This window comes from Bos mutus, chromosome 10, assembly GCF_027580195.1.
Source record: "Bos mutus isolate GX-2022 chromosome 10, NWIPB_WYAK_1.1, whole genome shotgun sequence".
Classification (NCBI taxonomy): domain Eukaryota; kingdom Metazoa; phylum Chordata; class Mammalia; order Artiodactyla; family Bovidae; genus Bos; species Bos mutus.
Window position 1 is genome coordinate 8836659 of NC_091626.1, and position 14155 is coordinate 8850813.

The following is a 14155-nucleotide window of genomic DNA, read 5'->3' on the forward strand; positions in this document are numbered from 1 at the left end:
CCTAATAATAATCAGCTGAATGAAACATCACAGCCCAATGAGAGACAATGGGCGGGGGGTGGGGAGGGACATTTCCTATTAGATTGCTATATCTAACTTACCACCAATAGTTACAATTCATGAAACAGATGTTTAAAAGGACATCAACACACTGTTAGAAAACAACAGGTATTAAGAAGATTGCCTCCAAAGTCTTTAACTTGTGGGTTTTTTAAAAGAAAATTAATCATTTAAAATACTCTTTCTCTTCACCAATTATATTCAGATCTCAGTCTACAGTTCTCAGCAAAGTGTGGAAACAAGATTGGGTTGGGTCCACACCCACCTCCTCATCTTCTTGGGATTTATTTCTCAGCAACATCTTTTATTTACCTAACTGTAAGCCAGCTCTTAAAGCTGAATTATGAACTCCAAAATATATCTAGCATATATACTGGCAACACTGAAACGTTCAAACCACAGCTGAGCTAGAAGGCTTGCTATAATTACTCACCATTGGAGAAGGATTTTTATGACTGTTATAGCAAAAAGCATAACAATATTAAATCACAGAAGGTTGCAAAACACTAAATTTGTTCAAGTTCTGTTATAAGAATCAATCAATATTGACCACAAGAGGCCTATGCACTGACTGGCTGCAGGTGTGCAGAGAAAGCCTACTTTCCCTGAAACCATTCTGTGACCAGAAATGGGAGTACTTAAAGCTTCGTGACTACTCCATTCTCTGATCAGTTACTTTCATTCAATGTTACAATACTCCTTGCTGTAAAGCTAATCACAGCAGAGCCCCAGTAGGCTGGAAGAACACAGGCAGATCTGTTTAATTAGCTTATCAATACTAGTGCATCAAACTTCATGAGTTATTGACTAAACCTTTGATTATTTCTGTAGTATAACCACTGATTGCTTACTAGGTCACTTTTGGTATCATTTGACATCGAATGGCTTATGACGTACAGCTCAACTGTGTGTCTAAGGCAGCATGTACTTGTAAAAATGAAATTTTGTACTTGACAGCAATGAAACATCCATTTTCTGAACATAAATTTTAAGCAGCTTAGGTCAGTTTTTCCACATTAGAGGATTAAGCCTGTTTCCAAAAACTAACAGCATTTTGAGAGCAAAACAAACCTAGAACAAACAGATCAATACAGTAGTCCCCCTCTACCTGTGAGGGGTATGTTCCAAGACCCCCAGGAGATGCCTGAAACTATAGATGGTACTAAATTTCATACATACTCTGTTTTTTCCTACACACACATACTTATAATAAAGTTTAATTTATAAATTAGCCACAGTATGAGGCCAACAATAACTAATAATAAAGGGAACAGTATAACAATATACTGTAATGGAAGCTGTGTGAATCTGATCCCTCTCACTTACTGGACTGCACCTACCCTTCTTTTTGTGGTGATGGGAGATGATGAAATACCTATGTGTAAGATGAAGTCAGGTGAATGAAGCTGGCACTGTGATACAGGGTCAGGCTGCTATTGACCTTCTGATGGTGCATCAGAAAGAGGGTCATCCGCTATGGGTGATCCTGGGATTACCGAGCACGACAATGTTGATGGTTAGATGTTAGGAGCAGATGTCATCAATGGTTGGGGACCCCAGAGAGAATGGCACAAAATTTCATCACACTAGTGGGAGAAGACAATGGCACACCACTCCAGTACTGTTGCCCAGAAAATCCCATGGATGGAGGACCCTGGTAGGCTGCAGTCCATGGGGTCGCTAAGAGTCGGACACAACTGAGCGACTTCACTTTCACTTTCCATTTTCATGCATTGGAGAAAGAAATGGCAACCCACTCCAGTGTTCTTGCCTGGAGAATCCCAGGGACGGGGGAGCCTGGTGGGCTGCAGTCCATGGGGTTGCACAGAGTCGGACACGACTGAAGCGACTTAGCAGCAGCAGCATGTGTTATAGTGAGCAATTTAAAACTTATGAACTGTTTATTTCTAGAATTTTCCATTTAATATTTTTGGACTGCAGCTAACCATGGGTAACTGAAATCATGGAAAGTGAAACCATGGGGGAGAGGCAGAATTATATTTATAGGGACATTTCTGTTACAAATATTAGACAGCATATCAGAATCTGATTGTAAAGGTTAAAAATGAATAGAAAAGTTCTACTCTTGATAACTGAACATTACAAATAGCTAACAGTACAGAATTTTCTATTTAAAACAAGAATCCTGGAAGTCCAGGAGGAACAAGTTACTGCATAACTTATTATCAATATCCAAGGACTTGGTCATTTCTAGCCATATCTAAAACAAAAAATTTATATACCCAAATGGGCCAAAGACCTAAACAGACATTTCTCCAAAGAAGACATACAGATGGTCAGCGGGTGCACAGAACAGTGTTCAACATCACTAAACATTGGAGAAATGAAAATCAAAACTACAATGAGGTATCACCTCACTCTGATCAGAATAGCCATCACTTAAAAAAAAAAAAAACCTACAAATAACAAATGCTGGAGAGTGTATGGAGGAAAGGGACCCCTCTTACACTGCTGGTGGGAATGTAAACTGGTGCAACCACTATGGAAAACAGTACAAAGTTTCCTCAAAACACTAAAAAAACGTTGCCGTAAAAACGTTGCCGTATTACGCAGAAATCGCACTCCTGGGCCTATACCCTGACAAAACCGTCATTTGAAAAGATACATGCATCCCTATGTTTTCAGTAGCACGATTCCCAATAGCCAAAACATGGAAACCACCTAAATGTCCATCAACAAATGAATGAACAAACAAGATGTGGTACATATATACAATGGAATACTTGTTGCTGTTCAGTTGCTAAGTTGTGTCCAAATCTTTGCGACCCCGTGGACTGCAGCACTCCAGGCTTCCCTGTCTTACACTATCTCCAGAGTGTGCTCAGATTCATGTTCACTGAGTCAGTGATGCTATCTAACCATCACATCTTCTGCCACCCTCTTCTTTTGCCTTCAATCCTTCCCAGCCGTAGGGGTCTTTTCCAATGACTCAGCTCTGTGCATCACGTGGCCAAAGTACTGGAGCTTCAGCTTCAGCATCAGTCCTTCCAATGAATATTCAGGGTTGATTTCCTTTAGGATGGACTGGTTTGATCTCCTTCCTGTCCAAGGGACTCTCAAGAATCTTCACCAGCACCACAGTTCAAAAACATCAATTCTTCGGGGCTCTACTTTCTTTATGGTCAAACTCCCACATCCATACATAACTACTGGAAAAACAACAGCTATGACTATACGGACCTTTGTCAGCAAAGTGATGTCTCTGCTTTTTTATATGCTGTCTAGGTTTATCATAGCTTTCCTTACAAAGAGCAAGCATCTTTTAATTTTGCCCCTGCATTCTCCATCCACAGTAATTTTGGAGCCCAAGAAAATAAAATCTGTCACTGCTTTCACAATGGAATACTACTCCTTAAGTATAAGATAATACTTAAGAATGAGATAATGCCATTTACTGATTCAATGGGCTTGAACGCTGAGCGAACTCCAGCAGGTGGTGAAGGACAGGGAGGCCTGACTTGCTGTAGTTCGTGGAGCTGCAGAGAGCAGGACACAACTCAGTGACTGAACAATGGCAACAGCAGCATTCACAGCAACATGGATGGAGCTGGCAATCATCCTACTCAGAGAAGCAAGTCAGGAAAAAGGATAAATATGGTACAATATCACTTGCGTGTGGCACAAATGAATTTATCCAGGGAACAGAGAGTCACAGACACAGAGAACAGCCCTGTGGTTGCCAAGGGGGGACGGGGCTGGGGAAAGGATTAGAGATACAAACTGTTATACAGAATGGATAAGTAACAGGGTCCTGCTGCAGAGCACACAGAACTACATTCACTATCCTGTGAAAACCCATAATGGAAAAGAATATAAAAAACAATGTATACATATAACTGAATCACTTTGCTGTACAGCAGAAACTGATACAGCAGTGTAAATCAACTCTCCTTCAATACAATAGAGTTAAAACAAGTTTATACCAATGCCAGATACCTCCCAAAGGATAGCAAATACCAGATGATGATAAAAGGTCAAAGAAACTGAAGAAAAAGGAGGAAGGATTCAAACAGGAAGAATGGCTTTAAAAGGGGAATGACCTAAAATGGTTTCTGAAGCCAAGCTGCCTGGCTCTGGATTCTGACTGCCAGGCACTAGTGTGTGACCTTGCTCACGTAACCTAATCTCTCTGCTACTCTGTCCTCATAATGAAAATACGGAAAATGAAAGAACCAGCTTCACAGGGCTGTTTGCGAGCATAAAGTGAGTTGTTATATGTAAGGCACTAAGACAAGCTTTACCTACAGCTCACAACTTTTCTAAGTGAAAGCCTGATTTTTTTTCCCCAGCTACTTAAACTCTTAGACCAGAAATCATAAAACTAATGTACATATCAAATTAGGAGCTCAGACAGCTCAGATGGCATTGTCATACCACAAAAACAGTTTAATTAAATTATCAATTCAGAATTATACATCGTAACAAGCTCATAAATTGTACTTAATAAGTATCTACTAAACTAATCATAAGTAAACTTTGAAAATATTGTAAGATTACATGCTCAGTCTAGATTTATCCCATTAATTAGAATCAGTTCATCAACTTAAGTCCAATATTAATTTATCCTAGTTCTTCAGTTGGCAACAAGTATACAAGTGTTTCGATTTTAATTTACTCAAGTTAGTCAAGTTCATTCTACGATGCCTATTCATTTGTGCACAAAATTCATCTATCTGAAATATGTATTGTACTTACTATCTAATAGAAAATGACATTACTTCAAAATGTATCTAAAAAGCAGGTTTAAAATTTTTATAGAATCTTTAAATTTGTATAATATAAATTATCCTACTAAAAAATTTAAGATGACAGGAAAACATTTTATATACTGAAATGTACACTCTAAAAATTGTATAACATATACTTCACCACGCTTTTCCAGATTTCGAACATGCAAATGCAAATTATTTAAACTACTAGTTTCTTTTGTATGAGAGATTAACGCCCAATCTATTCCATAGTGTCCAAATAATAGCTAAGAGTCTACATTATATCAACATTGTGTTTGTATAACAGAAATGAAATGTGACCTGGCTGATCTGTTTGTTTCACTTAAGCAAAAAACTCTAATCATCATTCTCAGGTCATGATTAGTTTACGCACTCTATTTTTCTTGTTCCAAATTTTTCATTAGAAAATGCCTTGTTTTCCAAACTAGAAGTAATTAAGTACTGACTATAAAACTGCTAATGATATGCAGTTTACTTAATATATTCTGTAAAACCCCGTCACAGAACTCAATATAAAGGATGGAAAAGAGAAGCTATAAATTGAAAATTCCTCATGGAAAGTAGGAAAATTTGAGAGTGATGTTTTCATTTGACTGATAACTTTCCATATTTTAGGGTTTTAAAAATATTTCCAGATTATGATATAAAGCTATAACTCAGAAATAATAACTGAGAGATCTTATTTACCCTCCCTACCTTAACCACACAGAAAATCAGGGGGAATAAAGTGAAACAAAAGTTTTCATATGTTGGACACAAGGCAGTACATTACTGTGAACCCTGCTGCTGCTGCTGCTGCTAAGTTGCTTCAGTTGTGTCCGACTCTGTGCGACCCCAAAGACGGCAGCCCACCAGGCTCCCCCGTCCCTGGGATTCTCCAGGCAAGAACACTGGAGTGGGTTGCCATTTCCTTCTCTAATGCATGAAAGTGAAAAGTGAAAGGGAAGTCGCTCAGTCGTGTCTGACTCTTCGCGAGCCCATGGACTGCAGCCCACCAGGCTCCTCCGTCTATGGGATTTTCCAGGCAAGAGTACTAGAGTAGGGTGCCATTGCCTTCTCCGACTGTGAAGCCTGAGAAAGGGGAAAAAGTCAAGGGAGCAACTCAAACAGAATCCAGAAAACTCACTGTGCCTCACTGTGCTGAGGAGACAGTGATCAAAGTTCACACAGGCCAAGGGTGCCTGAGTTTGCAAAGCAGAATACCAAAGAGGAGCGAACTTCAGAGAGAGAAAGAACGCACTCTGGAGAGGAACAACATCAAACTGTGGGCTAGCACGGTCTTGCACATACGATGCAACTATCTGAAGCCAGACCAGAAAAACACAGGGAAGCAGCAGGCACAACAGACACCAAAGATCACAAAAAGCAAGGAAAAGCTCATGTTCTCACCAGCCAGAGAGAAAATATCTCATAAATACACCTATGACTGAGCAGAATCCTAAGGTACTGCTTTAGTAGTGGGCCTACGTCAGTCTAGCCTAAAGGTGTTTCTGTATCTTTTAGTAAACATTGAAAGTATGCTTTGACAAGTATCCTCCAATTAAAAATTTAAAAATACAAAAAAAAAAAGAAAGGATAAGGTGGTAAGAAATTCGTATTTAGTGGACTAGCTCGGAGATCTGATACAGCTACTGACTGTTTCTCAGAGAACCTAAGCAGTTAAAATAAAACAGTATAAAATATCCAAAACAAGTATGCTTTGAAATAATCAAATGATCCACATAAACTTAACTGTGCATCACAAGAAAACTCAACGCAATTTAAACAAAAATCAGGACAGTATGAATCATAACTGTGAGAAAAATCAGTCTCCAGAAAAAGACTTAAAACGACAGAAATGACAGAACTAGCAGAGGGATGTTACAACTATTATAGATATGCTCCATATGGCCAACAAGGTAGACAAAAATATGAATATGCTGAAGCGATAACTGGAGGATATAAAAACGATCTCATTAAACATGTAGAAATGAAAAATACAGTAGCTGGTAAGATAACTATACTGCAGGGGAGTCACAACAGCTAGACACTACAAAAGGCAAGATGGGTTAGCCTGAGCACTTCTCAAGTGAAGCACAGGGAGAAAAGACTGAAAAAGGGACCTGTGCAACACTACCAATTAGTGTACTGTATGTCTGCTTGAAATACCAGAAGGAACGAAGACAGAAAAGACATATTTTTGAAAAACTAATGTCTGAAATGTTTATCAATTTTAAGAAAATTATAAACCCACACGAGTTAGAAGCTCAACAAACTCCAAGCAGAATAAGCATGAAGAAAAATATGACAAGGTATACCACAGTAAAACTGAAAACCAGTGATAAACAGAAAAATCTTAAAATCAACAGAGGAAAGAAAAGATAGCTTACACAGAGAGAGAAGAGTGACAAGACACTTGGCATAAGAAGCCGTGTAGGTCAGAAAACAACAAAATATTTTTTAAATACTAAAAGAAAAAGACAGTAAAGAACATAGAAATATACATTTTACTCAGCAAAGATGTTTTCAAATTGTATACAAAAGAAGAGAAAGACTTTTTTAAACAAAAGCTGAGTAAACTCATCAGCAGCAAAACAAAACATTAAAGAAATTCCTCTAGTCATTCAGGGAAAAAAATCCAGTCATTCATGGACTTACATGAAGGAATCAAAAGGGACATGAATGGTAAACACAGAAGGACAAATAAAAGACTTTGGGGGGTGGGAAGGGGAGCTCATTTTTAAATCTCTTTAATAGATATATGGACTTGTGGTAATTTTGGAATAAAACCCCAGCAGAACAATCTCCCACATACAATTAAAAAACCTAGACATAATACAAAAAGCACTAACGTCCCTGGCAATGAAACAGAAACAAACAGATTTTTCTGGTATAGAGTATGTGCAAAGATGGTAAGAAAAAGAGCTGCATGAACTAACGTCCCCATTTCCATGGTTTTCTGCTGAGGCTAAGTGAACAGTCAATGAAGTACAGGTGGAGGCACTGATGGATAAACCAGTCTCTCTGACAGAACCCAAAAGTGAACACAGCAACACCATGGCCACTGAAGACAACAGGGGAATCCATAAAGTAGAGCCCGGAGATGGGCTCTTAAGCAGTCTCTAGCCACATCTCTGACTAACTTCTGAACCATGGAAGCTCAGAACAGACTCAAAGCAGCTCAGCAAAAGACAAAACATATGAGATTAAGCTGCTGCCTATGCAAGAGAATTTGAAATCTGAATCTAGGCAAAATAACTGCCTTCTAAAACAAAAACATCACCTATAGAATATAAAAGGATGCAGAATCTACATAATTTAATATTCATTATTTCAAAAGAAACAACCTAAATTATCCAACATAAGAAAAAGTAAAACAATGGAACATAAGCACACAAGAAAAGGAAATCAACGAATAAAAGCCTGAGGAAATGATACTGGAACTAGCAGACAAGGATTTTAGAGCTGGTGTTACACTTATTCTTAAGAAAAAGAAAATGTGCTCTCCATTAATATAGGATATAGGAAATCGCAGCAAGGAAACAAAGGATATAAAGGGATAAACTGAAATTCTAAAATGAAAAAATAGTTTTAATACTTTTAATATCTTAATTTCTAAAGTAAAAATGAATGTACTTAATTAAATGGAGTGAACAGAAGAATGAGTAAACAAACTCAAAAATAGATGAGTAAGAATTATATAAAGAATAAGAAAAAAATCTAAAAAAACCAACAAAGTTCCATACATTCTCAGATAAAAATTAAACAACATAACATATATGCAATTTTAATACCAGAAAGAGAAAAAAGAAGAGGGCAAATATTACCTGAAGAAATAATCGCCCCAAATTTTCCACTTTTGATCAAAGACAGGAACTTACAGGACTAAGGTGCTCAACACACACCAACCAAATGAACACGAATAAAATCACACCAAGGCACAGTACAGTCAGATTACTCAAAGCCAAAGATAAAGAGCAAAAGATGAAAGCATCAAGAGGAAAATTACAAATTATACAGGAAGATCAATGATCCAGTCATCAGAAACTTTACATAAGAAAGTATGGACAGCAAAAGAATCTTCAAAGCATCTTTGTGTTGAAACAAAAACTATTAACCCAGAAGTCTACAACCAGTGAAACAATTCTTCAGGAATGAAGGCAAAATGCAAACATTTTCAGATAAAAGTAAGAGAATTCATTGCTAGCAGACCTCCACTACAGAAAAAGCCAACAGAAATTCTTCAGGCAGGATGATCTTGATACTGACAGAAATGTGAATCCTTAGAACTCAAAAAGAACATTGGATATGATAAATACCTGAATAAATGATTAATACTTTTTTGTTTTTTTCTTTTAATTCCTTTATATCACATAAGTATTTAAAGGAAAAACTTCACTGTCTTATGATGTTTTTAACTTATATAAACCTGGTAAGTTAATAACTAAAACTTAAAAGACAATAGGGATATGGATATATACAGTTGCAAGATTTCTATACTTTATGTGAAGAAGTGCAACATTAAACATAACTGGACTGTGAAAAGCTAAGTGGATACAGCCAACACTAAGAAAAAAAAATACAAAGTATGGGTTAAAAATAAAAACAAGAAAAATTTAACTGTCATTTCTTCCATTAAAAAAGAGGAAAAGGAGAGGAAAAAAAAAAAACCAAACAAAGGAAACCAAAAAAAAGAAATGGTATAATAGTACACTCAAATTCAACAACATCAATAAATACATCAAGTGTTAACAAAATAAACACTCCTATTACAAAACCGAGATGGAACTCCCCTGGTGCTACAGTGCCTAAGAATCCACCTGCCAGTGCAGGGGACATAGGTTCAGTCTCTGGTCTGGGAAGATTGCACATGTCACAGGGCAACTAAACTTGTGACCACATCTGTAATACTGAAGCCCGTGCGCCCTACAGCCTGTGCTCTGCAACAAGAAAAGCCACTGCAATGAGAAGCCCACAAACCCCAACTAGAGAACAGCCTGTCTAACACAACTAGAGAAAGCCCATACAGAGCAACAAAGAACTAGGACAGCCAAAAATAAATAAATTAATTAAAAAAACAAAAACAAAAAAACATACCATTTGCTCAGATCAATCTCTATTTCTCTTCATTGAACTTTTCAATCCTACTCATCTTTCTCAACAGTTTCTACATGGGCTCATTCTGTTTTTCTTTCACACTCTATCAGTCTCATATTAGTCCTTCTGATCTAATATTAATTACCTTGGCCTCAAAGTTCTGTCAATCTCTCGACAGTTATACAGAGAGACCAATAATTGAAGGCTCCCACTACATCCTGCCTTCTGCTCACCTCTGCTACACTGAGAAAGGGTCTACCAGAACTAAGATGCTCCAGGAAAAGCACTAGATTTGGAGTCCTAACACCTGGATTCAGTCTCTGCCCTGATTAGGCCTGGACATACAGTACTTTAAAATCAAGTCCCAAGAGCAGAACTTCAACAAAACTAGCTTCTAAGAATACTTAGAAAGTTACCATCCTTAACCAAGATGAAGTAATCTCAATTTTACTTTTCACATTCTCCAGGAAAATTCCAAGCTAAGATTATGTCTACTTTATATTCAATTCCACCTATTAAGATTATGGACATTTTATTTGTATCGAAAATCTAGTGACACTTAAATATCTTATGTTGTATTTCAAAGTAACTGAAAAGTATATGATTCTATCACAACAAAAGGAATCATGAAAATTATGAATCAAAACAGTACCTCAATATTTTTACTGGCCACATTCTTCACAACAGCAGGAAATAGTTCAGATGCATTTTTCCCTTTTGCAATCATCTGAGGAATAAAAGTAGAATATAAGAGCTCAAACTTTTAAAAAATTAGTCATTTGAAAACAAAACATAAATTCTACATACATATAATATTTAGAAGATAAGCTACAGAAACAAGTTAAGCTATAGAATTAACAAGCTTAACTCTTTTTGAGTCATCTTACTTAGCCCAACTATCTGCACCAAAGAACAATCTCTTGTGAATCAATATAAATACACAAATACATAGACATATTAGGGAAGAAACACAGTAATTTAAGACATACAATATTTATAATAGATTTCTATGGTTAATGGCATTATAAACATTTTCAAATATTTGTACTCTAACAAGTTTTTACATTAAAGATATAATACATTTACAGTGGGGTGGGGGTGGAGAATAAATGTTATTCTAAACAAACTACAGTCATTCTTTCTCCCTTTTTTTTTAAAAAATAGATTCCCCTTCTTCTCCAACCATTTTCTTCAAAGCTCCCTTCACGAAGTCCTCTTCCTTTCCTCATTAAAGTTAGGTGTACCACCATATTTTCTAAGAGAAAAAACAAGATTCAATTCACCCTCCTGCGTTAACTTCTAATTTTTTACAAAGATCTTTGCTATATACCATATCTAAGGATAAAAGGATATAAGGTGTTTAGTTTTATAAATTTACAAAAACATTTTATAAATACTATGTGACATTTTAAACAATATTAATCTCAGTTAATAATCTCTCAGAAGATTTTCTACATGACAGCTTTAGAAAACTCTTATAAGCTAATCTTCATTTTCTATTTCTTTACCTGTGAAATTTCTTGTTTTGTGAAACCTTCTGAGGATTAAAGAAGGTTCATAAAGTGGTGCAGCTAAAGTATTTTTATGCGATTTTTACAATTTTCTTATCTGTAAAATAAGGAGAGAGGGATTCATGTTCTCTAAGATCCCTTCTTTCAGTCATTCAATAATTACCTAAGTCAGATATCCTCTTCTATGATACCCTATTCCAAGGCTTCCCCAACTTTAGTCTACAGAATGCTATTCAAAAAGATGTTACTACATGAAGGAGAAAAAAAATCCGAGAGTCAAATACATTCAACAAACATTCGCCAAGAGAACATTACATGCCAGGAACTATTCTAGGCCTTGGGGGTCAAACCGTGAACAATACAAAGTCTTTACCCACTGGATTGTTCACAAGTGCTCAATTTTGTCTGTCTCTGTGCGACCCCGTGGACTGCGGTCTGCCAGGCTCCTCTGTTCATGGGATTTTGCAGGCAAGAATACTGGAATGGGTAGCCATTTCCTCTTCCAGGGGATCTCCCTGATCCAGGAATTGAACCTGAATCTCCTGCATGGCAGGCAGATTCTTTACCTCTCAGTCAGCAGGGAAGCCCCTCACCCATCTGAGCTTACTTCTAATGGGGGTGAGGGACAAAAAACAATGCGAGGATAACAGTGCTATGGAAAGTTAAAGCACTGCAGGAGAAACCAAAGTGCCAGGGTTAGGAGTGGGAGTTGTTCTTTTGTGTTTTGGTTAGTTTTTGCATGGTATATATTTTTCCGTCTTTCTATTCTTTATCTTTACATTAAGAGTGGATTTTTCCTAGAGAACATATGGTTCCATCTTGACACTTTGATCCAATATGACCGTCTCTTTTCGTTGGTGACATGAGATGAGTACTGATGCACTTAGATTCAGCTCTACCACTTTATTCATCATTCCTTATTCCCTGTGCTTGTTTTGTCCTGACTGCCATTACTCTCATGATTCAGACATTTTTTTTGGTATCCAATAACCTAATTTATATTTTTATTTTTATATTGACTATTTGGCAATTAACTTTTTGTGTAATTTTTATTGGTTCTTCTAGAAATTATGAGATAATTACAAAGATGCACAAACACAGTTTACAGATACATAGATAAGTAAGTCAAGGTATGTCAAACCTTCTACGGTCATCTCAGAGTTTATATTTTATAAGTTACTAGGTTATACGAGTTCTTTATATATTCTGCAAGTCTACATCAGCTATGATTAAAAATATTTTCTCCAGTGGGTTGCCTTCTCATATGGTTGACAGTGTCATTTGATGCACAGTTTTACGTTTTGATATAGTCTAAACGATCAATTTTTTCTTTTTGCTCACCTTTTGATGTCATATCCAAGAATCCTCTGACAAATCTCATGTCATACCCTGTGTTTTAGCTCTTACATTGAGGTCTTTGACTCATTTTTTAACTTATTCTATATATGGTATTAAGTAGGGGGTCTAAATTCATTCTCTTGCATGTGGGTTTTCAGTTTCCAAACACTATTTGGGGAGATTCTACCCCCACTGAATGGTCTTGCACCCTTGTTGAAAATAATGTGGCCACATACATGAAGTTTTTCTTTTAAGGCACTCTATGTGTGTGTATATATATATAAATAAATATATACACATTTATATATATGTCTGCCTTTAAGCTGGTACCACACATTTTTTAAAATTTAACAATATATTTTATTTAACCTTATATATCCAAAATACTAGAATTTCTTTAAAAAAGTTTCACTGACTTCTAGCTCCCATGGTTTTTGATGTTGATTTTTTTGTTTTGTTTTGTTCTTGATGGTTTTGATGTTGATATGGAGTTGTTCAAATTACTGTTCCCTTGTATGCAATGTATTTTTTTCCCCAAGTACTTTCTAAATTTTTTCTTTATTGATTTCCAGTTTAACTGCTATATGTTTATGAATGGTTTTCATTCAGTTTTATCCTGATTGGGGTTCAAGGAGTTTCTTTTATTTACAAACTTAAGTCATACATCAAGTCTGGGGAGTTTTCAACAAGTATGTCTTCCAAGTATTTTTCCTGCCCTAAAAAAATGTTAGACGGACATATATATTGGATATTTTTTACCATCCAACAAGACCCCAAGGTTTTGTTCCCTTCTTTTTAATCTCTATTCAACAAATTGACTACTTTCTAGTGATTTCAACTTCTGACATATCGATTCTGCTATTCAATCCAAGACATTTTTGATTCCAGATATGACACTATATCCATGTCAGAAATTTCAACAAATTTCTACATGATGTAATTAACTTGAGATATTTTGGAAAACTATTTACCTATGAGCTATTACCTGGGGAATAAGTAGACACAGGCTATCCCTTTTCCTAGAGTAACTTACGGGAGGAGAAGGGGATGACAGAGGATGAGATGATTGGATGGTATTACGACTCGATGGACGTGAGTTTGAGTAAGCTCCCAGAGTTGGTGATGGACAGGGAGGCCTGGCGTGCTACAGTCCATGGGGTCACAAAGAGTCAGACATGACTGAGCAAGTGAACTAAACTGAGAGTAACTTACCATCCAATCATAAGTGGCTTTAATATGTCTCACTACTGAGGTATAGAACAAGAGAAATATTTAGGTATTTACCTATCTTTTTGTTAGTTTTTCCTTTTTATTTAAAAAATTCCAGATTTGTTGATATACTGACATAACTAAGATCAAGGTGTATAATGTGATGATTTGACTCATGTATATACTGCAAACTGGTACCACAATAAGGTT

The 14155-nt window shown here is 36.4% G+C and overlaps 1 protein-coding gene across 2 annotated transcripts in view; it reads right to left on the minus strand.

Moving 5' to 3' along the window:
- Positions 1-14155, minus strand: part of AP3B1 (adaptor related protein complex 3 subunit beta 1) — a 235741-nt gene that overhangs the window by 181916 nt on the left and 39670 nt on the right. For both annotated transcript variants that reach the window (XM_070377253.1, XM_005899718.3), the window contains exon 3: positions 10540-10614. In XM_070377253.1, coding sequence (XP_070233354.1) covers positions 10540-10614 — 75 coding nt within the window. The remainder of the gene's footprint in view (positions 1-10539; positions 10615-14155) is intronic.